At 35.4% G+C, this 27,448-nt stretch overlaps 2 protein-coding genes across 22 annotated transcripts in view; both read left to right on the top strand.

Moving 5' to 3' along the window:
• Positions 1–112: 112 nt before the first annotated feature.
• Positions 113–22,658, top strand: LOC103975023 (uncharacterized). 3 transcript variants are annotated; one of them, XM_065140393.1, is made up of 24 exons: positions 114–406; positions 3,554–3,608; positions 3,728–3,819; positions 3,911–3,966; positions 4,075–4,150; positions 4,372–4,438; positions 5,007–5,076; positions 5,282–5,348; positions 6,545–6,628; positions 6,727–6,768; positions 8,250–8,405; positions 9,459–9,536; positions 13,705–13,773; positions 13,872–13,937; positions 14,034–14,162; positions 16,617–16,673; positions 17,975–18,064; positions 19,345–19,410; positions 19,668–19,736; positions 19,844–19,948; positions 20,083–20,208; positions 21,570–21,628; positions 21,708–21,744; positions 22,315–22,658. In XM_065140393.1, exons 1-24 carry the CDS (start codon positions 167–169, stop codon positions 22,459–22,461), a joined length of 2,103 nt encoding a protein of 700 aa, XP_064996465.1. In that variant the 5' UTR covers positions 114–166; the 3' UTR covers positions 22,462–22,658. The 3 variants fall into 3 exon arrangements, with proteins under 3 accessions (XP_064996467.1, XP_064996465.1, XP_064996466.1); XM_065140394.1 differs by having other exon boundaries at positions 115–406; positions 5,010–5,076; XM_065140395.1 differs by lacking the exons at positions 21,570–21,628; positions 21,708–21,744; positions 22,315–22,658 and having other exon boundaries at positions 113–406; positions 20,056–20,194.
• Positions 22,659–23,616: 958 nt separating this feature from the next.
• The window catches only part of LOC135584190 (uncharacterized), a 28,131-nt gene continuing 24,299 nt past the window's right edge, over positions 23,617–27,448 (top strand). For 7 of the 19 annotated variants that reach the window (XM_065140379.1, XM_065140378.1, XM_065140376.1 and 4 more), the window contains exons 1-2: positions 23,617–24,023; positions 25,849–25,904. In XM_065140379.1, coding sequence (XP_064996451.1) covers positions 23,840–24,023; positions 25,849–25,904 — 240 coding nt within the window. In that variant the 5' untranslated portion in view covers positions 23,617–23,839. The other 12 variants (XM_065140387.1, XM_065140386.1, XM_065140383.1 and 9 more) reach the window with 6 other exon arrangements.

The following is a 27,448-nucleotide window of genomic DNA, read 5'->3' as shown; positions in this document are numbered from 1 at the left end:
CAAATAAGCATATGTGAAGGGTACTTTTGCAAAACATGAAACACATTCGATTCGGATTTTGCAAATAACCCCCCGTCGTTTCCTGATTTATGTCTAATGCTTCAAACTTTCCCATATTTCGCTCCCAATAGCCACGGCGAGAGGGTTTTCGTGGAGCGGCGGCGAGATGGAGGAGTTGGACGATTGGGGCCTCAGCGCCGAGGAGCTCAACTTCTTGGAGGAAGACGCCATCAAGAAGATCTCCGAGAGGAAAGCCTCCTCCTCCTCCGCATCCGTCAGCGTCGCCCCCTCCTCCTCTTCTTCTTCTTCTCCCCTGCCGTCCAAAGCCTCCAGCCGCATGAACCCACCTTCCGTGTCCCCCGAGCAGCCTTTCTCGAGAAACTCCTCGGAATCACGATACCAAAAGGTAATGATTTGATTATTTATTCTCTTTCTTGCGTTTTCCTTTACTCGTCGAGGGAAGTTTCACGATTATGCAATGTTCTCAATAGCCTCTTTGGTGTCTTGGCCGACAAAGAAGCAAAAATATAAGTTTGGCTTCCCCCAGTGTTATGCACTCGGTGCTGTATTGGTTACTTTCTGCTCTAACTCAATCTGAAAGGTCAGCAGAATGATGAATGAGGCAGGGATAGGAGGTTCTTGCGATTGCATGATTTGCTATTATTTTGCTCTCTTTCTCCTAGCATTCGAGTTTCTTTGATGTTCTGCTTGACCTGAATGGTTTCTTTGTCGACAAGGATACATAAATGTTATATTATCGGTTGGATCGCCACATGTACATATCAAGAATCAAATGGTCTGCGTGCCTGCCCTTATGGTTGCAAACTCGTTTCTGTATAGATTACTTCATCTACAATTTCTTTTTTGATTTTTGCTCTATCTTGATCTGAAAGTTCAGCAGAATGCTAAATGAAGGAGGAAGGGAAGGTTCATCCAATGAATATTCTGACACCAATTGCATGATCTGTTAGTCTTTTATTTTCTTTTCCTTTTCCTAGTTGATGAAAATTTTAGTTTCTTAGTGTTCTGCTTGACCTGCTTGGTTGACAAAGAAGCTAAATTGTCGGTTGAATAGCTTACATATTCATATCAAGAATCAAGTGGTCTGCGAACTTGGTGCTACATAGGTTACTTCATCCACAAATTTGTTGACTTGTGCTTTAACTTGTTATGAAAGGTCAGCAGAATAATAGAGAAGGAAGGGCTAAAAGGTTCACGTGATGAAGATTCTATCAACAATTGCATTGATGACTGAAATATGCACCTTGGAACAGGAAATGCACGTATTTTCTTGCTACTAATGATATACCTGTTTTTCCCTCACGACACTTGATGGGGATGCTCTGTTCTTATCAGCTTCACATCTGACTTGATTAATGAAATTTTGGGAAGTTTTTTATTGAGTATTGATACGAGAACTATAGGACATCTTGTTCTTTTGTGTGTGAAGTATAAATTCAACCAAGTGCAAAGTAAAGGTCATCCGTGCAATTATAACACTAAGGGTTATTTTCACTGGTAGAGAAGAATTAGAAATATGAAGGTAACAGTTTGAGGTTGGTTGATTTCTTTTTTGTCTTTAGAGAATGTTGCTGTGCTGGCCACATGATAAATATCAGTTCAAAGATGGATCACAGAATCCGAGGATATCTTCATTTTTTATGTTTGGATGCTTTCATAGGGATAGGACTTAGTTACTTCCTTTTGCAGCTAGCAAATGGGTCCTTCAACAGTTTTGCTTAATGGCATTCTCTTGTCTATCATTTTATACCACATATAAAATTTCTTTATATTTGTATATTCTTTATCTTCACAAAGTTTTCACGATGGATTTCCTATTTGTTGAAGTCATAGTACTAAGATCTCTGCAGGAGATATACAATACCCACTTTGTAGTCCCCATGGTTTGTAGTTTTGGTTACTGGACCCATGCCAGTCTATAGTTGGACCAATAGAAGTTTGGTCCATGCCGACGTACTGACACATGGTGTGTTGGCATGTACCATGGTACCAGAAGACCTAATATTCAGTGATAGTCAGCATCGGAAATGGGGTAGTCCGAGCGAGATTGCACTCCTTGGTAGTCACCAAAATTCAGTGACACTAGAGAAATCACAACACCTAATATTTTGGTAGTCCAAGCAAGATTGCATTCCTTGGTAGTCACCAAAATTCAGTGACACTAGAGAAATCACAACACCTAATATTTTGGTTAATGACCCAAAATATTTAGTATCATGATTACATTTATCCTATACCACATTCTCCCACATATTAATAGATATAGCATCTCATTATAGAATCTTGCATAAACACTACTCTCCCATTTTTAAATATCCACTAGAAGCTTTAGTCCAAGCGAGATTGCATTCCTTGGTAGTCACCAAAATTCAGTGACACTAGAGAAATCACAACACCTAATATTTTGGTTAATGACCCAAAATATTTAGTATCATGATTATTTTTATCCTATACCACATTCTCCCACATATTAATAGATATAGCATCTCATTATAGAATCTTGCATAAACACTGCTCTCCCATTTTTAAATATCCACTAGAAGCTTTATAAAAATTGTGATACCTAATATCTAGGATAATGCCTTGACATAGAAGAATCATGATTGCAAGTTTTCTGAACCAATCTTGCATTTGGAGAAATAGGGTAGCTTCTTATCTTTGACAGATCTTGCAGAAGTATAGTTCAAAACTTTTTTTATTTCTATAGATGTTAATTTGGAAAAAAGAGAAGTTAGTGTAAATGTATATTATTTGATTTTTCCCTCCCTGCTAAGCAATAATGTGTTTTGTGCTTGATGAAACACAGAGACCTTTTAAACATAATTTGATGCTTCATAGCCCCTGCACCTGTTTTATTTTGAAGTATATCAATTTAAAACTATGGTGGTTAATCATGATGGGAGATGTTGCTTGCCCTTATTTGACATCAATTTTTTTTAAAATTTCCAAAAGTTAGTCACGGAATGATCACTTCTGATTGTTGGCTAATTTGAAGAGCCTTAGCTGTTGAAGACAAGTAACTAAATTAGAATATAAAGGCAACATGTAGCCAATGCAGACAGGTATTCTGTTTTGTTTCATGAAGTATGGCATGAAAGTCCAATTTCTTAAGAAATGAAGAGTCCGGGAAAGGTTAAAGATGAAGGAACTCCAAATTTGTATGACACTTTATAAATTCAAAGCACAGAAACTATTCTCAATTTCTGCAATTTACAATATATTTGGCGAAAAGATAATATATTATCTCTCTTTATTGTTGTCTGTAACTCTGTTACGGCTGCTTTTTATCTTGCCTTAATTTTTTTGAATTCATTTTTCTATGTCACAAAAGACAGATATTGCATTGATGGCATGGAATGCCATTTATCCATTGTTTTTAAACTGATTTATTTCTTCTGTATTTTTTAATTTTGGAGAGCTTACAAGATAGGCATCAAGTTGGAAAATGTTTCATCTCCTGATATACCATCATCAATGCCAAGTTCCATAACTAATTTGTGAGTTGCTTATTTGCCTAATTCCTCTTATCTAGGTTGAAACCTTTCCTGTGCTAGGTCTATCTTCAACGGATGCATCCAGAGAAACTGGTATGTGAATCTGTTTGACCACTATCTGAAGAGTTTTATCTTGAGCTTTTAGATACTTCTTTGCTCTTTCTCTTCAGTTAAGTCTCATGATTCTGATTTACTGTGGTTTGTCTTTCCAGGGAAAGACACCACTTTTGCTCAGTCCAAGCTCTGTGTCAGACTTTGTCTTCATGCCAGTGGTGTTATCGCGGCAAAGTTCAATTATCATCCGGTATTGTATTGGCATATCACCTGAAGTCTTTGATATATATTCAAAAGACAATTCGTTAGAACTATTTGTTATTGTTATGGGTTCATTCTAGTTACTTGTAGATGCATTTCATAAGATCCCAAAGGCTAGCTGGCATGGAAGGGAAAGGTATCGACACATTCATGAGACTTTCATGGAGTTTGATTGGGTTCATTAAGTTAGGTGGGATTACTAATTGTCTTTACATTTTATGTTCCTTCAAATGGTAAACATTAGACTATGGATGTTCCCTCCATCATCCTTGGATGTGGCTGAGGAAGTTCTTAACGCGGTGGCTGGTGTGGATGTTGAGGTTAGCTCCTCATGTTGTAGCTCTTTGCTTATGATATTGTCCTGTAATACATTTAATCAATGAAATAATATCAAACAGGATAAATTGTTTCAATTATTGTCCATCTTGTGGTCTTTCACCTTTTGAATCAGTGACATATCACACAGATAGGAATTCATAATTAACATTAGTTTTTTTTTCAAATAAGCAATAATTAACTCATTTAAGCACATGTCTTCCAGGTTCAAAAGCTTGATCCATTAGTCCGACGTGCCCTTGCTGCTGCATCTGCTGTTCCAGATCTACGAGGTACATGTAAAGAAGAATTCCATTAAGAATATGGATTACATGTGCACAAGAGGTGTGGGTTATGTCTGTACTATTCTTGCATTTGAAGCAAAATTTAAGCTTTGAATGAGAAATGCAATGATGTAATCATATTTTTAAGTTATTTTTGATTTGTCTAGCATGTTTGTCTCTTAATGAAAATGACATTTCTCAAGCTTGCATAGAAGATAAACTGAAACTGAAACTTCAATCTTCAAGTTACAAATTAGAATTGGTCCTTCGCTCTGTTGGATCCTTCTTTTTTTAATTACATTAATATTTTGGTGTTTGTTTTTTGACCCATTTCTTGTCATCAGAGAGCCTTTTTAAAGTGTGTATCATGGCATCATTTTATTTCTGTGGACATGATGCATAATCTTCAAAATTCATTATTATTATATATTAGTCTAATAATTATTTTTTAAAAAATAGCTTTTAAAGTCCTTCACCTATAGGTACTGAAATTGTTGAATATAGCCGTCACTCTTCATTTCTTGTTATGTTGCTCTCATATAACATTTTCTGTCTCAATACTAACTTGTCTTTTAAGAAGATCTATATGACAGGATGCCAAGCCATGTTGAATCAAAACTTCTACCTTTCCAACGAGAAGGAATTAGGTACGAAGTTTCAAATGTAGTAGAAGTTGTTGGTGTTCTCTTTCATCCATAGGATTTACTTTTGATAAATTCTACAGTAAATTCTGCTTGGAATTGTTTTAGTGGAATATCTGAGTACTTCATTCATTAAAATGGAGATTTCTTTTTAATTTGCTTTCAGAATTTTTCAGTGTAATCTAAACTGCAATTTATTTTTCTATGTTAGATTCATGCTGCAGCATGGTGGACGTGCTCTTTTAGCTGATGAAATGGGTCTTGGAAAGACATTACAGGCATTGGATTTTGGGCCCAGATCTTGTATTGAGCTTTTAAGTTCTTCATTGCTTATATTATTCAAGTTGGATCATCTTATATATGTTTATTTATAGGATTGGTTTTGCATTTAGTTTCCCATCATTTGGTGTTGTCTATTCAGTTTTTATTTTCATAATTATTCTTTTAGCATTCTCATAGGCTATTTGTAAACCTTGCTGTTTGCTATTTAAACTTTAAGGTTATCATACCATCGTTATGTTTTAAAAAAATTCTGAAATTAAGTAGGGTTTGTGAAAAAAACAATTCATACGATGACAAAAAGCATGAGCAAGCCAAATGAGCAATCCTAGTTAGGATTGGGTAAATTTGCAAGATCTTATGAGCTATGGCTTGGCTTAGAAGTTAAAACTTGAAAGTGTCTGTCACGGTAATGATGTATGACATTATATAAACCAAGGTATGCAATACTGTACCGTACCGGTGTTTCGAGGTAAGCTCGGTATGGTACGGTACCGTGTACTGCTCGGTACACCAGGGCATACCGAGTGGTTTTAAATATTTCTTCCTCTTACTGTAGTACTGTAGCACTGCTACAGTATAGCACTGTAGCACGTTCCGTCTGGTAGCGGACGGTCCGCGTACTGGTATGCCGTCGGACCGATATGTACCACCCGTATCGGACGGTACTATTTGAAATTGCATACCATGATATAAACCGTTCAGCAAGTAAGCAAGCAAGCAAGCTGGATGAGCAAGAGTGCATAGGACTGGGAGGCACTAGAACAAGACACTCATATCATGCTAAAGTTGAACTTTCGGAGACCTATAAAGAAGATTGTTCAAATTGTAGATTATGCATCTTAATATATAAAATTACAGCAACCTAAAATGTAGATTTGGAGTCTCTCATGTGAGTACTTTCTCATTCAGCATTCTCCAATGACTTACAGTCTCTAATGATGAGAATACTTTCTGATTCAGCATTCTCCAACTCCTTTATGGTAACTTATGTTTATCTAGGGTTCATTTTCTTCTCTATTGCAGATTAGGTTGAAATTGATTGACATAAAGCTCACACTAGCAAGTAATATTCGTTATTGTAGCATTGGTATTGTGACATTAACATGTTTTATTTTCGAGATGATAAATTTCATTGTGTACCAACTGGATATTCAACTTGTTGTTTACGAGAACTGGTTGCTTTGTTCTACAGGCAATTGCTGTTGCTGCTTGCATTCCGGATGCATGGCCTGTTCTTGTTATCACCCCGTCTTCCTTGCGTTTACAATGGGCTTCTGTGAATATTAGACCCTACTTCTCTTTGATTATTCATATCGAATCACTGTCTCTTAACATACTCTGTGCCCCTCGGTAATCATTAAATTTGTTTTGCAGATGATTCAGCAATGGCTTAATATATCTTCTGCAGATATTCTGGTATGTAATAAAAGCTTTTGCCTTTGATCTTAAATTAGAAGTCTTTTTTTTTTGTTTTAACTCGAAATTTACTTCATTTGTATTTGAATTTTCTCCTCAATTGAATGTTATGTCTTAGTCAAGTATATTCTTTTCTTCTTAAAGTTTAAAAATGAACATGGTAAACACACAAGGAAATATTTTTGCAGTTTCTTCATTTTCTGATTGTTTTATTCCCAAGAAAGTTGTGCTCAATATTGTATTAATAGAAATTATTTGACTTAATTTTGATTTATTACCAAAAAAGAGAGGAGTTAAGGAAATTGTGGCACAATTTGTAAACTTATTTTAGTTTCCAGTCTCCATTTGTCAGCTCAGACAATTTAATGAATTTTCTATTAAAATAATAAATGCTTAGAAAGTGAATAAAACTCACATATCACCGTTTGTACTTCTAGGGTTAGGGCTATACATTAACCTTTTCTAGAGCAGCATTGGTGGGAACCTTGTGAACTTTTCACCTTTTTGATGGTGGTAGCAACATATGATAATTGTATTAATCTGGTGGAATTTGAATTTTCAAATGGATATCATACCTAAATTGAAGTTCTTAATTTAGTTAAAATCTTTAGCTAGTAATGTGTAGAGACTGTAGTGTTCATAAAAACCCAGTTTGTTTATATGCTGCTATTGCAAAACGGTTCTTTTATATCTTTGGTGGCTTCTTGATGCTGGACATGTAAAGATGGTCTTATTTTTGTTTATATTTGAACTTTGGATTTTATTTAATTCAATTTAACACTTTCTAAATTTTCTTTGTTTGGGACTGGTAGGTTTATAATGCATATTGAAGTGGAAAATCTGAGTTCGTGCTAGAACTAAGGACACTGATCAAACCAAGGATTGAAATATCGTACCGTATCGGAGTTTCGACATTCGTTCGGTATTGTACGATATTGTATACTGAGCGGTATATTATTCGGTATAGGTGTTTATATATATATATATAATAATAATAATAATAATAATAATAATAATAATAATAATAATAAAAATAAAAATAATAATAATAATAATAATAATAATAATAATAATAATAATAATAATAATAATAATTCGGCGACGTCGTCGAAGCAACTTCGCCTCTCTCTTCTCCCCAAGCGGGGCGACATCACCTATATATGTATATATATATAATAGTAAAAAAAATCTTATATATATATATATTTATATATAAAAGATTTTTTTATATATAAATATTTTTATAAAAGGTGAAATCTCGCGACGTCGCCTTATATATATATATATATATATATATACCGCTCGTTAATGGGTGATCCGTGTACCGGTCTGTTGACGGACCGGTACATACCGCTTGTACTGGGCGGTATTATTCGAAATTGAAGACCTTGGATCAAACAATATTAACTATCCTAACATGTGTGAACATTAGTTGTACTTGTTGTTGAATACCTATTGATCGTGTTTGATTGTCTTTGAAGGTAGTTCTGTCTCAACATGGAGGCTCTAACAAGGCTGGATTCAAGATAGTGTTCTCAAATTTGAAGTCAAATATCCATTTAGATGGTGTTTTCAACATAGTTTCTTATGATGTAGTTCCTAAGATACACGATATACTTCTGGCTTCTGAGTTTAAGGTAATTGAAACATTTTTTTCTTAATGTCAATGTCTCATTTCAATCTCTTATTTTCTTTATTTGTATTATCATTCGTTTTATCGATAAAATAGGCTGCCCCGAGAGATCCCCTTACTTCGGCGGTCCAAGTACCCTGATTCAAATTGAATTAACAAAGCATTTTCTTTATTTTAGACTTAACAAATGATAAGAAAGGATGTTTGAAAGGTTGTAGTCCTTATTTAAATAATTTTCACTTGCTTCTATGCTGAACACATTCAGTTTTTGAAACATGGGGAATTTTATGTTTGAAATAATAGGAATTATTTTGTTTCTAGGGTTTTAAATATGCCACAAACATTTTTAATCATAGAAAGAAAATTTCTGTTTGTAATTTAACAGAGCTCCATCTGTAGTTGGATCAGTTGCAATTTACTGGTTATGCGTCTGAAAGAAAATATCTATGGAGAACTCAGTCAACTTTTTCAGGTTTAGAGAGTTTATTTGTGTCTCTCTTGTGCCACAAATTGGTGAAGTCATCATGTTACTTTCTTTTTTTCACCTGACATCTCATAGTTTGTTTTCTTTTTTTATTAAATCTTGATAACCCACAAAGTTGGATGGTTTTGAGTTTGAAAGCCACTAGTTATGCCTCTGAAAGGAAAGAAAAAGGAAGCTCATTAAGAGTATTGGCGTTTCCAAGATTAAAACAATACTGTTAATCGAGATGACAACATGAACACTTTATATGGTTTTGTTAATGCAAGTAAACTGTCGCCGAGCATGTTGGTTTGAAACTTTTACCTAAGATTTTCTTGCAGATTTTTTTTTTCTTTTGCTTTTAAGATTTTTGCACCATTGTAAACCAGATGGCTAAAAAATTAAATTTGACATTCATTTTGTTTGCTGTAATTGTGATCTTCTTCCTCTTCTTTTTTGAATATGAGAAATTCATGCACTATTCTGGTTTTCAATTGTAGCGGATATATTCAGCTAGTGACCTTGTATCTTCTATTTTTTCATAGAATGCTTGGAATGTCTACTATGGTTTTAGTTATGATTGTACCTGCTCAGATTGTCATTGCAGATGAATCACATTTTATGAAGAATGCTCAGGCTAAGCGAACAAATGCTTGTCTTCCAGTTCTTCAGGTCTTACATAGAATAACAGCCTTTAGTATGAGTGTGAACTATTTTTTTATCTTAAAATCATTATTTGTTATTTCCATTGCTGATGAAATGTGATAGAACTTATGATGCTTGACGTAAAAAATTGGTCTCTATGATAAGGAAGCTCTCCTATAGCGGTATTGATCATATTACCAACAAAATGAAGATAACATGGTTTTCATGCTATTCATGCATATTTCGTATATACACGTGTTGTTATGCATTGAAGTATTTACTATTGTAAGGAACTAAGGATGCAAAATAACATAGCATAGTTTATAATTTATATAACACTTTATTACCAGAGTTCCTTTTTGATGTCTATATATTATACTTTGTATGGGCGCATTTTACTCCAAATTGGCATTTAAATTCTATCATCAATATTTCCAACTCGTGGATGTATATCAGACACAATTTATGCTCCGTCACATGGAAGTATGGAAGTATCAAATAACATTATTTTATACTTCTTTAGTCAAACTAATTTATTGTCACCTTTGACATATTATCAATGTTAATGGAATACCAAATGGCCCAATATGCATTTAGATCAATTTTATCAAATAATTTAAGAAAATACTTTGTGCTTTCTCAGACTTAAAACTAAATTAGGAAAGTTCATGGTGTTCCTGCTTAATCAAACTTGTCACCCAGTAACTGATGTTTATTATTAGATTAGTGTCAAAGCTTTAAGAAATGGTAATGCAAGAAAAATTTCAGCTTCCTTCCAGTACATGATAACCTAAATGGAGTCTGAAACTTATCTAAAATTGTTTTGCATTCATGGTGTTCCTGCTCAGACTTTGTCACCCAAGTTTACTCATTTGACTTGAGATCAGTGATAAAACTTAAGAAATGGGAAAACAAGATATTTAGAGCTCCTTCCTGGACACAAGTGGACCTATCTGAAATGGAGTAGTTAAACATACGATGTGATAACAAATGTTCGATTTTATTTCTCTCTTTTACAGAGATCTATAGAAAATGGAACAGGTCATTTTGTAAATTTTCAAGCTAATTGGGAAACTTGTCAAAATTAAAAATTCCTGTATTTTATAGTATAATCGCCATGAAGTTTATGGTTACCCAAGTCCTGAATAAATAACATGACATGTAATATTAAATTGAGCATGTTTTATGGTTATTATGAGGTTCATATTGATTGTGATTCATTTAAAATCTTGGTTCAATGTCGGCACTGGTTGACGTGTGTACCGATAAGTAGTACCAATATGGATTGCAATATTGACACTTCGTATGAGTCACTACTGACTAGATTAGAGAGAAGGACACTCGGTATGAGTCACTACTGACTGGACTAGAGAGAAAGATAGAGGAATGGAGGGGGAGAAGGAGACCCCAAGGCGGAGGAGGAGAGAATGAAGATGAATAGGAGGTTATGATGTCTATCAAAGGAGGAAGTAAAAGCATAGGAGGATGAGGATGAAGAAGAGATGGTGACATGTACTGGAGGAGGCATCAGCAGTGGCCTGAGAAGGATAATTGGAGGATGAGGAGGAGATAATGATGTGTGCTGAAGGAGGTGTTAGCAGTGGCATGAGGACACAACATTAGTAATGGAAGGAGGTGGATGTTGAGGTGGTCGCGGCAACCAGGAGGCAAATAGCTGTTGAAGAGGAGGAAAGAAAGGGGAGGTAGACATGCAACGATTTTTTTCATCAGTTTCAACAGCTATCAACAACTTCCAACGTGTGGTGTTCTTTTTGCTATTGGAGCATCCATTTGATATTATAAGGTGAACTGGACCATTACACAGAATATAACTCTTCTAAGGCTCCTTCTGAATTCAAGGATTGAAATATCGTATCGTACCGGTGTTTCGAGCTTAGCTCGATACGGTACTGTACCGTTTACCGAGCGGTATGCCAGGGAGTACTAAGAGGTACACCAAATTTAGGTTTAAAATCCTCCGAAAATAAAAAAAAGAGATAGCATATGATTTTTAAGTTAGAAATAAATATAGTAATAGTATAAGTTTAGCAAAATCAATTTAAATTTAGTAAGAATAGTTTTACATATCTTTTTTGGGCTTTGAGGAATAGTCTTGTGCAAGGTTCGTATTTCAGTTCGTTATGGATTGTCCTTATGTAAATATTTAAATATCTATAGAAAAATCATTTGAATTGTTAGACTATTTTGTTACAATATAAACTCTAAAATTCAAATGAATTAAATAATCACATATGTAGATATACATGATTGCTGATTCTACCACCAAAACGAACGATGGGCCTCCATGGGTGGTGGATCGGGGTCCTCGATTCTATACATCTGCATATCAATATGATATGTTTGTTGGATCCAATCATGAAATTGATCCCACGACATTGTGTATTGATACATCGTATGTCATTGATTCATCAATGTGATGATGATCGTAGGTTGATCGTCATGAATCACATTTGTCCGAGGCAGCTCCTGAGGCATATATTGGTGAATGTCAGAGCTTCTACTTTCGCTACTGATATGCTGCTCTGTTTCATACTATTGCTTAGAGAAGGATGACCAACTATCATCGTACTGCTGTTGCTCGTATGATTCTTTATACTACGACGGCTGTGAATACGATGAGCTTCTTTCTGTGTCTACATCATGTAGGCTCTGTCGCATCTGCTTAAATTCATCCACTGCCTTCCCCTTCCCCTTCCATGTATAAACTTAACCAGTACTTTGTCGAGTTTCATGATCTGAATCTTGGATGGCATATGTAAAATATTGTTCCTCGGTCCATGCACCACCCTCAAGTTGTGTAGACGAGACCAACGGTTGCCCGACATCGCCACCATCATCCGTCGAGGCATTGCCGTCCGAGTTTTGGAGATCACAAATGTGAGAAAAGAAGAGCTTGAGATAGTTTAAGAGAGTATGAGAATGAAATGGAGTGAAATAGGGGAAAAGAAGGGTTTAAAAACCTATGAGAAAGGGTTCCAATGGCCAATTTGATCGTTGGAGCACTGTTATCGAGCGTTAACAGTCGAAATCGATCGTTACCGAGTTGTGTCGGGCGGTAACGGTCGAAATTTCGAATGTTACCGCCCGATATAACCCCGTATCGTTTGATACGGGGCGCTTTTAAGCGTTCGACCTGGTAGCAGTCGGTCCGCGTACCAGTATGCTATCGGACCGGTACGTATCACCCATACTGGGCGGTATCATTCGAAACTATATACCTTGCTTCTGATGTTTTGTACTTCCTAATGTCGCCATGAACCTTAACGTCTTATCTGAGAAATCTAAATCCAGTTCTGTGCTGAAGTTCACATGTTGACATGTTCTCTAGCGGGCTTCCCCTGTAACTTAAGATTGGTTAATCATGTGCAAATGCCATTCATATGGAACCTTGCCTTTATTTTTCCTTTAAAGTTCTTCTTTAGTTCCTACCACTACCAAGGTTTGCAGTTATAGTTAGATTTATCAACTGAAAATTTCTTCAACAATTGAGTCACTTCCCATCCATGCTAACTGGCTTCATGTACACCATTGATATATTTGATTGACCTTCAAAACTGCCAAATCCATCTCTGGGAATGGCTCTGATGTATTCATTTTCTCGTAATATTTTTATCTTATTAATGACATCAAATTTTATTGTGATAGAGTAAATACAAAAAAGTGGTTGGCTATTTTATCTATTGTTGTTTCTTCTTTTTTGATTTCTCCTTATGTAGTTGTTAAACATTTTTTTTGGCACATTGAACATTGTGAGATTCCTTTTACAAGTACTAACACTAGTCAGTCAAAATTTTATTGACCCATGGTTCGTCTTATCGGTCCATATCAGTATATCGATCGACCATTGGTATGGTACGTACTGACATACCGACACATGGTATGGTTGGGTATATAGACAAACTATTATGTACCACCTATATCGGTCCCCTATCGGACTGGTACATATTGCCTATACCAGGCGGTATGTCACGGAATGACGAACCTTGTATCGACCTTCTAGCTTTGCTGCGTACAAATTGTTAAATCAGGAAATATTTCTTTAGGTATTGCACATTGTTAAGTAAAACTGCTTTTAACTGCTCTTTTTCTACGGTCATCAAACCATACCTGCTTCTTGGTTACAAATGGGAAGTTGCACTATTATTTCATAAGCATTACTAATTTAATATTTCAGAAAGCTCAATACGCAATTCTTCTGAGTGGAACTCCTGCTTTATCCAGACCTATCGAGTTGTTCAAGCAGGTGCAGCTTTACCCAACTAATGGATTTTGCCTCTTGATTTTTTCCCCTAGTGTATGATGCATTAACAATGTTTTAGTCTGATTTCTGTTTTTTTCCAGCTTGAGGCCTTGTATCCTGGTGTTTACAGAAATGTTCATGAGTATGGGAATCGTTACTGCAAGGGTGTAAGATTAGCTTAACTTTATTTTTCGAATTATATATCATCTAATGCAGTTGTCTATTTGATCGGGAGGTCTAACTTCTAAAATTTATCTTTATAGGGTATCTTCGGATTGTATCAAGGTGCAAGCAACCACGAAGAGCTACACTGTCTAATGAAAGCAACCGTCATGATTCGCAGATTAAAAAAAGATGTCCTCTCACAGCTGCCAGTGAAGCGTAGGCAACAAGTAAATTTCTCCCTGCCAAATACACCAATTATATCATGCCAAGCTATTATCTAATAAGTTTTACACAAATCAGCCTGAATCCTTCTTTGTTTCGTTAGCGCTGTTGGAAGTTACAGTGTTGCCAAGGATCAAGTTCGTTTCTGAGATTCCATAAAGAAAAATTCTACAATGTTATAACGATGGTTGGAGTCACATCATAAATTGGTGGACCATACGTTGTATCTGATTATGAATCAAATAGTGTTTCAAAAGATCTTTCTAAGTTTTTTAAACCTTAAACACTTGAAAAACGATGAAAACAATCTGAAAATATGAATTCCAACCTAAAGTTTGTTTTTATAACCTTATGCTTGTGTGTTTATGAAGAATAAACATGAGTGTTTCATTAAATGAGCCAGTATACTGCCCTTTTTTGGCATAGTTTTGGAAACTATTTTCAATGTAGAATTTAAATTTATCTGTAAAAGTAATAAATTTTAGTCTTCGCTACACCTATGATAAATGAGATGTTATACAACGACATATACCCACTCAGACCCATACCGGTATGGGCTAGGATTGGTACGGGTCTGTGTCCAAGATTGATTTCATTGCAGAGCTGCTACCAATGAATGATGTGAGTTGACACTGGTATATAGTGTGTCGTTGATTCAATAATGTGGTAGCAGTCATTGCCTCATAATCATCGATGACCCATGTTTTCTTACTGTTTTGCCTCGGTGAGGAAACAAGATGGATGTGGGGGGTCTCCCACAAGAGTAAGTATAAACTCTAAAAAACTTAAGAGAGTAGGTTTGGAATTACTTTGTTTTGAAGAAGTAATGGTTCGGATCTTGATTTTTACTCCCCTTCTTGTGGAAATCAACCTCTCCTAATGATCTTCAATTAGTTTGGAAGGGAGATATGAGGGAATTAAGTGAACTTTGAGAGATATTAGAGAGAAAAAAAGTGAGAGAGAGTGTGTGACGGGCCTTTTTATAACCTCCCATAGAAGATGTAATGATTGGTTGGACAACCGTACCCCCAACTAATCTTACTGACTGGTATTGACCTACACCACATGGTACCAAGCCCATTCCAAGCGGTACCTGTCATCCCGGTCATGTACCGGTCGATTTTGGTTGCTTCGCTTTTGGTCTTCCATTGGTTAAATATTGCCTGTACTGAGTGGTATAGAAAACCTTGCTTATAGTGTACACCATTATCAACATCTTTTGATGTCTAATGAACTTATTGTCATAATGATTTTTTCTGACACATAAGAATGATTTAGAAAATGACAAAACACAAGAATGAATTCTAATATAAGATCCTCAAGTAATATCTAGCTATTTAAGCTATAATTTCACCCTTAACATATACCTGTTTGTTATAATCCTTTTATAGAATTGGTATCCTATTATAAAACCAAGATTATTGATTCGTAAGATCATTGGTAGTAGCAAACTAATCACTACGGAACTTAATTTGCAAAAATGTTGCTTCATTCTTTGTTTTGTTCGTGCTCTTATGGTTTTCGTTTCAAATTAAGGTGCACTAGATTGCATTTGGCTGTTAAAAAATTGCACAACCTGTTAAACTGCTGCATCATCAGGACAGATTTTAAACAGGCTCACTAAATCGTTGAAATGTTTTCTTTTCATACACTGCCATGTCATATGCCATCTGAGCCTTCTTAATTATATGCCTTAATGTGAAACATGCAAACTTTTTCCAAAGAGGATAAGGCTTGGTGTGAAAATAACTGACATTTTGTATTTGTGGATAACAGACTTCATGAAAGTCAAAAAATTGGCCTCAAAAGGCATATTTATGTTTAACCTCTTTTTTGACTAAATTCCTTCTTTAATTAAGAGAAGCAAGTGTTCCTCAATTGTGGTTCTGAGCTGTTACATAATCTAGTACATGAAAAAGGCTTATGAAAACAAAGGGATTGTATCATCGTTTTACTTGAACAATATGTTATTTTGGTTTGCTGCTGAATGAAAGAAAGAAAAAAAAGTCAAATGTTGAAAGGGTAATTATAATATTGTATAAAACTGATATATGGCTTCCTCATCTTTTTGTCCAAAAATAAAAAAGATCATTACAAATCCATAATACTCTGCAGATCATGCTAGGATGTTTTGGACAACGATGTTGCTTGGAATCATATTATCCTAATGGTTTGTGGAAGTTCTTTTAATTGTTTTTCCTTTAATTTTATTTTTCATTGGAGTTCATCTCTATTTGTTCACAAATGATATCATTTCTTATTTTATCTTTTCTAATAACCCTATACATTTGTCTCAAGATATTTTTAACATGAGATATTCTGTTGGATTTTTTATATTTTAGCTATTCACTAATCTTTTAATATATAGTTTTATTCGTACTAATCATAACTTTTGTAAATTTCCTTCTTCATTCCGTTCATAGGAATTTGGTTTCATAATTGGTTGCCACTATTTTCAGGTCTTCCTAGATTTGAAAGAGAAAGATATGAAACAAATTAGAATTCTGTTTCGTGAGGTAATCCTGATACCAACCTGCTCATCTTTCATGTTCTGATACCCGAAATAGTCATTTCTAGTCCTATATTAGTATTTGAACTTTAGCATGTGTTTAATGATCACACTGATTTTCTTTAGGTAGGACATTATGGCTTCTTGTTGTTGTCTAACATTTCTGTATTTAGATTCATTTGCAACTTATAAGTGAGTCTGATCCATTGTAGTTGTATATGATGTGATTTAGATGGAAGTCCACAAATTAAATTATGATGTGATTTGATGAGTGAGAATACTGTATTGTCTATGACAGTTATGTAAGTCACACGTCATACTGATGGAATTAAGATTTAATTTGCCCCTACTTCTTATTGTTTTAGTGAAAATTACCATAATAAGTAATGAATGTGACACAGATTTATCAACTTCACATTGTAGATCTTATACAAAATTACAAGATTTTTCTTTTCTAATCACTTGGTACTGCTGGTCGTTGTTTTTTACTTGACATTTCGTGTCTAATATGGAATTACGTTACTTGCTCATTTTGCTCATTCTTTCTCATCAACTCTTTCTGTTTGTGCATTTCATGTATGTTTGTGTATGTTCTTTTTCTTCCCTTGCATATATTATATTTTAAATTTGTGTAGCTGCATTTTAAATCCTTTATATGCATTTTTATTCATTCATTAAAAAGTGAAGTTGGAGTTTCAAATGAGCATGTTAGGAACGTGGAGAAATTGCTCATTGGGGGATCTGAAAATAAGCTGAAAATTGGATATGAGTTTGTAACAAGTTTCATGTGGGTCCCAACAAACATAGCTCTTAGGTCAAAATGAATAGCTTTATGAGTTATTATTTTAATTTAAATGGTTTCCATTTTCTTTGACAAACTAATAATAGAATTTGGGCATGAAATGTCTGCATGTGTGAAGCTATAGTGTTTTGTTTTCATGTACCTCAATAATCACTAAAATTCTTGATTTTGATTTTCGTTACCTTATTGCCTGAAAATGTTAAAATCGCCTATTAGAGGATGGAGGTGTTTGTGTAATATTTATAGTTGTTCTCAAAGAAGTTTTTACTTTCTTTTTCTTTGTGACATATTAAAAAGAGACGAGGAAGATACCTTAATTGTATCACAGAATTTCTTGTGTAGGTATTTAAACTTGTTTTAGCTTGCAATCTCTATTTTTTGTGGTAAAACATATCTGAAAAATAAAAACTGAATGATGGCTTGTTTATGGCCCCACATATGGCATGTGGTTTACTATATTATTCTTATATTTATGTGACCTAAGTTGTTCCATTTTTGTCTTTCAGTTGGAGGTAGTGAAGATGAACATTCAGGCTTGTGATTCCCCTGAGAAGATGGAGTCTTTAAAATTTATGCAAAAGAATCTTATTAACAAGGTATCTGAACTCTTTATTCCATGTTAGTGTACCTGTGGGATCAAATATACTGCATTTTCCAAAAATGGTATGGGATTCTGCTTACATGATGGAAGTCATTAATATGGAAAAATAATGAGCTACACAATAGTCAAATGCTTCATTTTTGAAAATAATTAATGTCTGAAATGTATAGAGATCTAGAAGCAGCAACATTTAGATAGTTTGAGGTTGAATATTGTTTTTTCTTGATTATTTGTAGATTAATCACTGTTGTTGACATGACACCACCTCTATGAATAATAATTTCAAAGATTAGCTCGGCTCTTTTGTTGAGAGTATTTATTATAGAGCAAGTTTTCTATACATTTCAGGTGTACTGTCAACTTACTAAAGAGAATTGACCTTGAGACTCATTATTAAGGTTTACTAAAACAACGACCTTATTTTTAGTAGGGTGCTTTCTTCGTGCCTTATTCTAGTTTGGGAGGATGAATGTTACATCAAAAACCTTAGGTTTGGCATGGTAAATGCATTAGAAATGGACAAATTTGAGCTTTGAATATTCTCATTTACTAATAGTAAAGTTCATAATGTTGTATGTGGAGCGTTCATTCCTCTTGTGTCAATATAAGCATTTAATCTTTGGAGTTGTGTCCTGTGCATTTCAAATTGTGTTCCCTACCAATTGACCATCAAATTTATGATACTTAAGGTTCTGATTCTTCACTTGCTTCAGATCTTTTCCACTTAAAATTCTATATCTTTAGGAGTGTGGCTTGCTCTTGCCATCGATATCTCAGGCATTCTACACTTGAACTCTTTTGCTTTTCAAAGTTTGATCATATGTTGGGTTATTTCTGTTTATTTTTGTTATCCCAGATATGTGTGCTTAATTGTGTGTCTAGCAAGAAATTCTTTTGTTCCTGCACAATAACATTAGAAGATCCATGGTTATTCTGCCTTGAAATTCTCAGAATAGGGATGTTCCACAGTTATGAGAGAAATACTGCAGTATCTTAACCAGTAAGGAGTCTGTTTATGTCATCAGGATTATATTTGATCCATGTACTGAAACAGAAAAGATGGTTTCCTGGTAGACCTTGGTCAGGTTTAAGTTTTGGCCAATAGTACATGTATTGTGCATCACTTGTTCTGCATTTCTCTTTTTACATCATCTTTCTGTGTACAGAAAAAAGATTTGATCATGATTCTGTGAAACTAATAATCTTGGTTTTCTTTTTATCTTCAATTACTGTCCATTTTGGTTCTTAATTGGCTTCCTCTTATTTAAACTGCAGATCTATAATGATTCAGCAGAAGCTAAAATTCCTGCAGTTCTGGATTACCTGAGCACTGTTATTGAGGTAACGAGAACTAATTACTTGGTCATGTGGTTTCATTAGATTTAACTATTGCCAGACATCATGTTGATGGCCTGTGAACCAATTAGTTGCATAATTCAATTATTTCAACTGTCGTACATCTTTTTCAATTATCTCGTTTGGTTAATCTGTATCATGTTCCTTTTACCCTTTTGTGAATGGCTATGTTTTAGTTCTTGACTTTATAAAACTTTTAGCACGTACGGTGCTTCATGTGTGCTCTCATCCTCACTTTTCAGGCAGACTGCAAATTCTTGATATTTGCTCACCATCAGCCCATGATTGATGCAATACATCAGTTTCTTCTTGTAAGTAACTTAACATTGCCATCTTTCTAAGGTAGATTTTATGTTCATATAAATAGTAGTCAACAGTTCACCGTCATAATCGCCCACGAATGATCAATTTATTGCAGAAAAAGAAAGTTGGCTGTATAAGAATAGATGGCGGTACCCCATCATCGATGAGACAAGCTTTAGTAAATGAATTTCAGGAGAAGATTGAAATAAAGGCTGCAGTTGTAGGCTTCTTTCTGCTTTTGAATTGGATTTGTTACATCTCTCTGCTCAGACTGTAATGTTTTTATGCTATATTGAAAACAAACCCCATGTTCCATGCTTTCTGTAGTTTATTGTTGGTGATGCCCATTTGTAGCTTTCAATCAAAGCCGGAGGTGTTGGATTGAACCTGACCGCAGCAAGTACAATCTTTTTTGCTGAGTTGACCTGGACTCCTGGTGATATAATTCAGGCAGAAGATCGTGCTCACCGGATTGGCCAGGTAATGATTCGTGGTATTGATACAATTTATAGTGCACCTAGATGTATTATACTCTTTCCTGGCTTGGATGCAAATGCTTCTTTTTTATAGTAATATCATCCGTACTTATTAAAACTTACCCAGTCATTGCCAAGCTTGGTGTCACTAAATTACTGATCAGAACAGTGGGTCAAAAAGTCCAGTGTGTCAAAAAGTCGAATTACTGGCTTAATTAATAATATAAGTTTAAAATATGTATAATAAAATATAAAATAATAATCTCGCAATTCTTTTGTTTTTTCTTCTCTCTTTTAGTTTTCTTCTCTTTTTGCTAAACTAAAAGTTTTGTTCTCTGTTTCTTCCTCTTATTTTATGCTCTTATTTTTTTCTGCTTTTTTTTCCTTTATCAGTCTTCATTGCCATTTTTCTCCTAAATTCTTTCCACTTCTTTGTCCTCCTCTCCTAGTCGTCTCTTTTTGCTCCTTGTCTTCTTTACCTCTGCTGTGCCCTCTCCTTTTCCTGTTATTCCCTGTGGCTTTTTTATGTAATAGTTTTGAGATTCTCCCTAATGTAATAATTTAATTATATAATATCTGAAATAGATAAATTTAATTATTTATGTAATAGTTTCTAGATTCTCCCTAATGTATAATTTATATTATCCTCTTATTTAAATTCACTGAAATAAAAAATAAAAATCCAAATTGCAATAGAAATATAACCTATTCTATTTTTAATTTGATATAATCTTAATTTTATGTATCCGGTAGTTAAAGAACTAGTTCAACAAAAGCCAAAGGTAGGTTGATTATTTAGCATTTGCTTTCTTGAGCACTAGTATCTGTATATATAGAGCCTTGAGATAGCTTTCTCTTTGTTAAGGTGGAAATTGATGGTTGCTCAATCATTGTTTACTATAGCTTCATATTAACAAATAAATGTCATTGTCAATGTCTGCTAAGTCTACTATGCTGAATTATTTGAATCAAACAAACAATTTAAGGAAGAATCCCTCTTTACTAAGTTTGTGGCTACATTGAGATTCTATCAGTTTACTGTGTGGTGCAAGTTTTTCATCTAATTAAGTATTCATGACTTGAGTACCCTTTAGTAATTCACCATGAATTTAGCTCATGTGTACTTATTATAGTTCTATCTCATGTCAGTTAACACTTATGTAGAGCATGCTAACATTGTCTCTTCATCAAAATTTAAATATCATAATGTAGTTCTGTTTTGCTCTCACAAGGTACTAGGCTTGACTGCACTTAGCACTATTTGGGGCATAATTTGCTGCAGTAATTGACTTTAACCAAGACAAACTATATTTCATGTTGACCATTGACGTATTATAAGATTCATTTTTTCCTTTGCTTTGCTAGGTTTCATCGGTCAATATATATTACCTTCTCTCAAATGACACTGTTGATGACATAATCTGGTATGTCTGTGCCATTAGTGTAAGTATTACCTCAATTCTTGGGTTACCCATGGTTTTTGCTGATGCCAGTCCTGTTCAGGGATGTTGTTCGAAGCAAATTGGAAACTTTGAGCCAGGTTCTGCATAACCCTATCTCTTCATTTGTTGTGTTTCTGGAAATTTCACATGCTCCTTATAGATAATGATTTATATTTCTTATGATTGGATAAAATTTCTGTTCATCCTGATTTGGTACTGACCTGCCTAATTTATAAATTGAAGAGTATTTTCAAGTCTTCTGCATCAGGTGTCAATACACATTGGGTGAGAATATATTATAAAAAATGATCAGTTGCACACTCCATACATTGGATTCTAGTAAACATCTTTACTGCCTTGTTGCCACTTTTATGAATCAAAAGTCATGATTCTCATATTTTTCCTACTGTAGTGGAAATCGTGTAAGAGATAACTCTGATTCCTTTCGGCTTAGCACTTAAATTTGTGGTTTGTATTCAATAGAAATCTAATATTTTCATTAGACACATAATAACTTTACACCCTCCCTTTTTTCTACCATCCTGACTGTTTTATCTGAGAGAGTTTCTTTCAAATTGCTGCTTCAGTAAAGCATAGTTGCCTTTCATTTAACACACACAATTCTTCTTTTAATTACTGATGGTGCTTTTTTTTTTTTCGGCTATCAGATGCTCGATGGCGAAGAAAATACATTAGAAGTGTCTTCCAGTCAAACAAGCAAAAGTCCTCAAAAGCAAGCAACTTTAGACTCCTTTATGAAACGCTGTCATGGAGCTGGGGATGCTCAGCACATTGCAAAAACTCCCAAATTTTGATACACATTTTGTTGTTGTTGTGTAACATTCATTATATATATATATATATATATATATATATATATCCCCATTTCTTGTATGTCTATATTTTTTTGGTTTTGGACAAGTTCTCTTGAAGCCTGTAATCTATTGTAATTGACGAACAGCTTGCAAATGCCAGAATGATCTGATCAATAGAGAAAAATACTAGTGACGCACTTGTGTTTGTGACAGTTTACTCGGCTCTTTAGGGGCCCTTAGATCCACTTGCCTGCAAAAATTTGATACTTTATTAAATCTCTGGATGCTCATTCTTTTGGCTTACTTGAACAGGTTCCTAATTCTCGTGAACTACTGACTCCGTTCTATTGGTGCAAAGATCAACAAGGCCCTCCTTCACTTCAGGTATTCTGTTTTCTGTTTTTCCAATAACATATGTACTACTCAATAAAACAAGTATAGAAATCACCTCTTAACATTGGAGCGTGGCAACAACAGGGAATTGTTAATCTATACGTACCAATTAGTTGTTCCATGGCCTTCCTTGCATGAGTGCGATATTTTATTGGTTACAAAAAGTTTTTCATCAGAAAAAACAATGTCTCTGTTTTAATTTAGAACATTTCAATGTTGACAAGTCTTTTTGTTGATAATGCGTTGGAATCAGATTCAATATGTATATTTCGTAATCTTCCCGAGCCTTATTGTACAATGATTTTCCTGTACAGCGTCAGCCTGCATTTGGACAAGTGAAATTTCCAGCCTAATTAGTAAACAATATTAGTTTAAGGTGTGTAAATTTATTTTTATGTCTTTTAAATAGGGATTAATGCGTAATTTTTTAATAACAAAAAATAAAAATATTCTAAAAATTATATAAAATAATATTAATGCGTAATTTTATTTTATTTTATAAAAAAAATATAATTTATGATCTAAAATTAATATATAAAAAAAACCAAATGTCTGATAAAGATGCAAACTTAAGACTTGTTGATCAGATCACATTCTCTATGAGCTATAAAATATTACGGTAGTGGCTTTGAAATAAACGTGTTTGTAGAGCCATAAATATTATGGTCATCCAACTGAATCAGCTGGACGTCCGGTTTGCGAGTTTTTCCGGTCCGACTAACCGGTCCGGTTCGAGTTTAATAACTACGACCCCTTTTCTCCGCGTCAGGAAACGGTAGGGCTTTACTTCTCACCACGTCCTCCCTTCCGTCCCCGTCCGCCGTCACCGCTCCCACAACCCAACCATCCGACCCTCGTTGAGGTCTCCTCCTCCTTTTCTTGTTGCCGGCACCGCCAACTCCGACGGACGTCATCGTCTTATTTCCTTCCCTCTTCTTTTGTGCTTTGGTCTTCTTGGGAGTGGGAGAGAGCAAGGAGACGGAGGATGGCGCTGAGGCGGGCGCTGGGATGGTCGGATGGGGAACTGATGCGGTCGGACGCGAAGCCGTGCACCCGTCTGTTGCGCCACACCGCCGGCATCTTCAGCGTCGGTGGGGCCCTTGCTTTCTGGGTCCTCTGTCGCCTCCACTGTGATCCCATCTCTTTGTATCCTCTTGTTCATCAACCTGGTTCATTTCCTAACCTAACTTGTCCGTTAAGTCAGAGGTGGGGGTAGTGCCGGTGGTTGTGAAAGGGAGAAGAGGGGATGGGGGGAGGAGAGAGGAGTACGTGTGCCATTCGTTGGCTGTTGGGAAAGGGGGAAGAGGTTTCACAGGGCATGTTGATTGCTGGGAAAGGGAGAAAGGTGGCCGCTGATCATTGACAGGGAGGAGAGTCGGCTGCCAGGGGCTGGGAAGCTAGGGTTTGTGCAGGGCAAGTAGGGGGTGGGTTTGGAGGAAGTCAAGTTATCTTGGTTGAAACGAATCAATAAATTTGGGTTCAACTCAAGCTCAATCAGCTTCATTGGGACTGGGCACGCCTAAGCAGCACCCAATTGAATTTGCTTGCCCGAACAATTTCGAGGTGTTCGTGCCTTGCCTCGCCTCGCCTTTCTCGGGACCCTGGTGTGAATTCGCTTGCCCAACAATTGAGAGGTGCTCAGGCCTTGCATCGCTTCACCTCGCCTAAGCATGAATTCGCATGTTTGAACAATTTAGAGGCGCTCAGGCTTTATCTCGCCCGGGCATGAATTTGCATGTTAAAACAATTTGCCCGGGCATGAATTTGCATGTTAAAACAATTTAGATGTGTTTGGGCCTCGTCTCGCCTCACCTCACCTCACCTCGCCTCACCTCACCCAGGTGTGAATTTGCTTGCTTGAACAATTTAGAGGCGCTTGGGCTTTGCCTCACTTCGCCTTACTCGAGTGTGAATTCGCTTGGCTGAACAATTTAGAGGCATTCGAGCCTTGCCTCACCTTGCCCAGGTGTTAATTTGCCTTTCCTTAAAATTTAGGATGCATTTTGGAACACATTTGTATTTCGAAGGTGCATTTGGAGAAAGGTGCTTGAATGAATGTGTCGTTGTAGAATGCTTTGAGTGTTGGTAAATAATAGATTAAAATTATATTTTAATTGTACATTGGCGTAAGTGTTGTTTGGTAAAGTTGTATTTCAAAAGTTCATTGAATAATATTTTAAATGTTCATTCAAAAGTGAATACATATTTTTTATTTAAATAAATAATTAGAATCTTACAAAAGAAAATTGTATGGTCCAGAAATATAATAAATAGAAGAATACAATCATATAAATGAATGTAAAATAATCTTTGGAAATAAGTAAATAAAATTTCATTTTGGTTTCGAGAGAAGGGGAGAGGAAATGAGGGTTAGGGTTTCCATTTTATGATGACAATCTTATGATTTTATAAAATGTTATAATACATTATATGAAATTCGAAGAATTTCATTAGCATCCCATAAATGTGGAAATGTTAATGCTAATCTAAGATAGCATCACCATTTAAGCATTTGTAATGCAGTATCCAGGCCAAATGCAATTTGAAAAAAAATTATCAAACATCAATTCATATTTAAAATTTAAATTGTGAATTAGACCATCAATCCACATATCAAATGTGTTCTCAAACATACCTTTAGATACGCTTGGACCTTGCTTCTCTCATCTCACTCGGATACCTATGCAAGCCCTCGAGGCTTCCCTGACTTACTTGCTCATATCATGTTAAAAATGCACCAAAACATGTTTATGACATACTGTTATTAGATCCTTGTGTCTAAACTTTTACATTTACTAAAGCATGTTTCTTTTATTCCAATAGAAAGGACAAGAGCTGAAGAAGGTTCTATATTTCATTTTTTTTCTTCTTGAGATAGTACATATTATTATAAGCCATTTTTTTCCTGTCAGAATTGGTTCTCACTTTCATCATCAAAATGTTTTGTCTAAATCGTTTTGAACATGAGAAATAATTACAGTTGTGCTGATGCAGGTCCGAGGATGGCAGTCCCACGGAGTCTACGCTGGGCTTCATGCGGAGCAATATCAGTAAGCTTCATTTCAGCTTTACTTATTCGCCTTTTTAGTGCAGAATGGGAGCCTCAAAATATGGCTGATTTGGACAAAGCCCAAATGAGTATCTGCCATCTCTTTGATATCTGTACTGTTTATGTGCTTGAAGAAACTTGTCGATGGTGTTTTTTTAGGCCATTGTGGATGAGGTCAACAATTACTCTTTAAACATGTCTTCTTGTCACAAGTCCATGCTTTCTGATTGAATTCAGTCAAATCTGATTACAAGCTTTTATTGTAAATATTTAAATCAATGCTTTATTATTTGCTGAACTCCTCTAGAGTTTTTCATGTTATCGTGTGAGCTTTGTTTGCAGATTTGATGCTCAAACTGCTATCAGGAAAATATTTTTGTGATGCAACCTGAGGCTCACATCAAGGGACTGACTTGAAATATAACTAAGAACTAAGAAGACTATGGGCTTGTCACACACTACCGTGCTTTGATAAGTAGTTTGACTAATTTAACATTTTGATTCTTAGATTTAAAAAAATTATATTTAAATTCTTATAGTTATGAAAGTGAAACATTTAACTTCATTTATTCTAACGTCGTTGGTTTTGTTGACAGACGATTTAACACGTGTTGGAATGGTACGAAAACGATAGACAAAAAAATAATTTGAACATTCTAATTATGTTTTTTTTTGTTATGTCATACTTAAAACTTCTTTGTCGATTGTTATGGTGGTAGCGGATAATGGCGTTGTTGAGGGCCACAGGTGATTGTTGTAATGGTGGTTCACGAGAATGACACGATAATTAGCTTTGTCGATGTCATTTATAATATTGACGATCAAGGTGGGGTGGTGGCTGCGATAGTGATGATAGTTTAATGATGGTGGTGGTGGATCTCAGGGATATCCTTGGAGACGGGCAGGGTGACGTTTTGGAGGTGGAGTTTTTGGGATTTCTATGGCTTCTTGCAGGGGGAGGAGAAGGAAGCGACGGGAGAGTGGCAATGGAAGGTGAGCAAAGGGAGAGTTAGAAGATAATGAGGACGATGGTCACTCTGTATTGTCTTGCATATACATTGACATTGCTTTGCATCTGCATCGGTTCGGGAGGTGAGGTAAAGTAAGAGGAGGAAGAGCATGAGGCGATGGCGGTGCTATTGCAGATGCAGAGCAGTGTCGACGCAGATGCAGGATGATGCAACGCGACCATCGTCCTCGTCCTCTTCCTCCTCTTCCTTTGTCTTATCTTCTGTCGTCGCTCTCTCTCCTCTTCTCCCCCCACAAGATGTTGTTCGAGCTCCACCTCTAGGACTCTATCCCGCCCATCTCCAAGGACATTCTCGAGATCCACCACTATCAACCCGTCATCACTACCATCGTCACTATAATAGATATAGCATCTCATTATTGAATTTTGCATAAACCCTACGCTCTCATTTTTAAATATCCACTGGAAGCTTTATAAAAATTGTGATACGTAATATCTAGGATAATGCCTTAATCTAGAAGAATCATGATTGCAATTTTTCTGAACCTGGAGAAATAGGGTAGCTTCTTATCTTT

The sequence above is a fragment of the Musa acuminata genome, chromosome BXJ3-2, assembly GCF_036884655.1.
Source record: "Musa acuminata AAA Group cultivar baxijiao chromosome BXJ3-2, Cavendish_Baxijiao_AAA, whole genome shotgun sequence".
Classification (NCBI taxonomy): Eukaryota; Viridiplantae; Streptophyta; class Magnoliopsida; order Zingiberales; family Musaceae; genus Musa; species Musa acuminata.
This window is presented reverse-complemented; position numbering and strand designations above follow the sequence as displayed.

Excerpts from the sequence above, each read along its gene's own strand:
- LOC103975023 (XM_065140393.1), top strand. The coding sequence starts at position 167 with ATGGAGGAGTTGGACGATTGGGGCCTCAGCGCCGAGGAGCTCAACTTC. Across the intron at positions 6,629-6,726 it reads TGCGTTTACAATGGGCTTCT|ATGATTCAGCAATGGCTTAA; the intron begins GTGAATATTAGA and ends TTTGTTTTGCAG. Across the intron at positions 9,537-13,704 it reads CTTGTCTTCCAGTTCTTCAG|AAAGCTCAATACGCAATTCT; the intron begins GTCTTACATAGA and ends TTAATATTTCAG.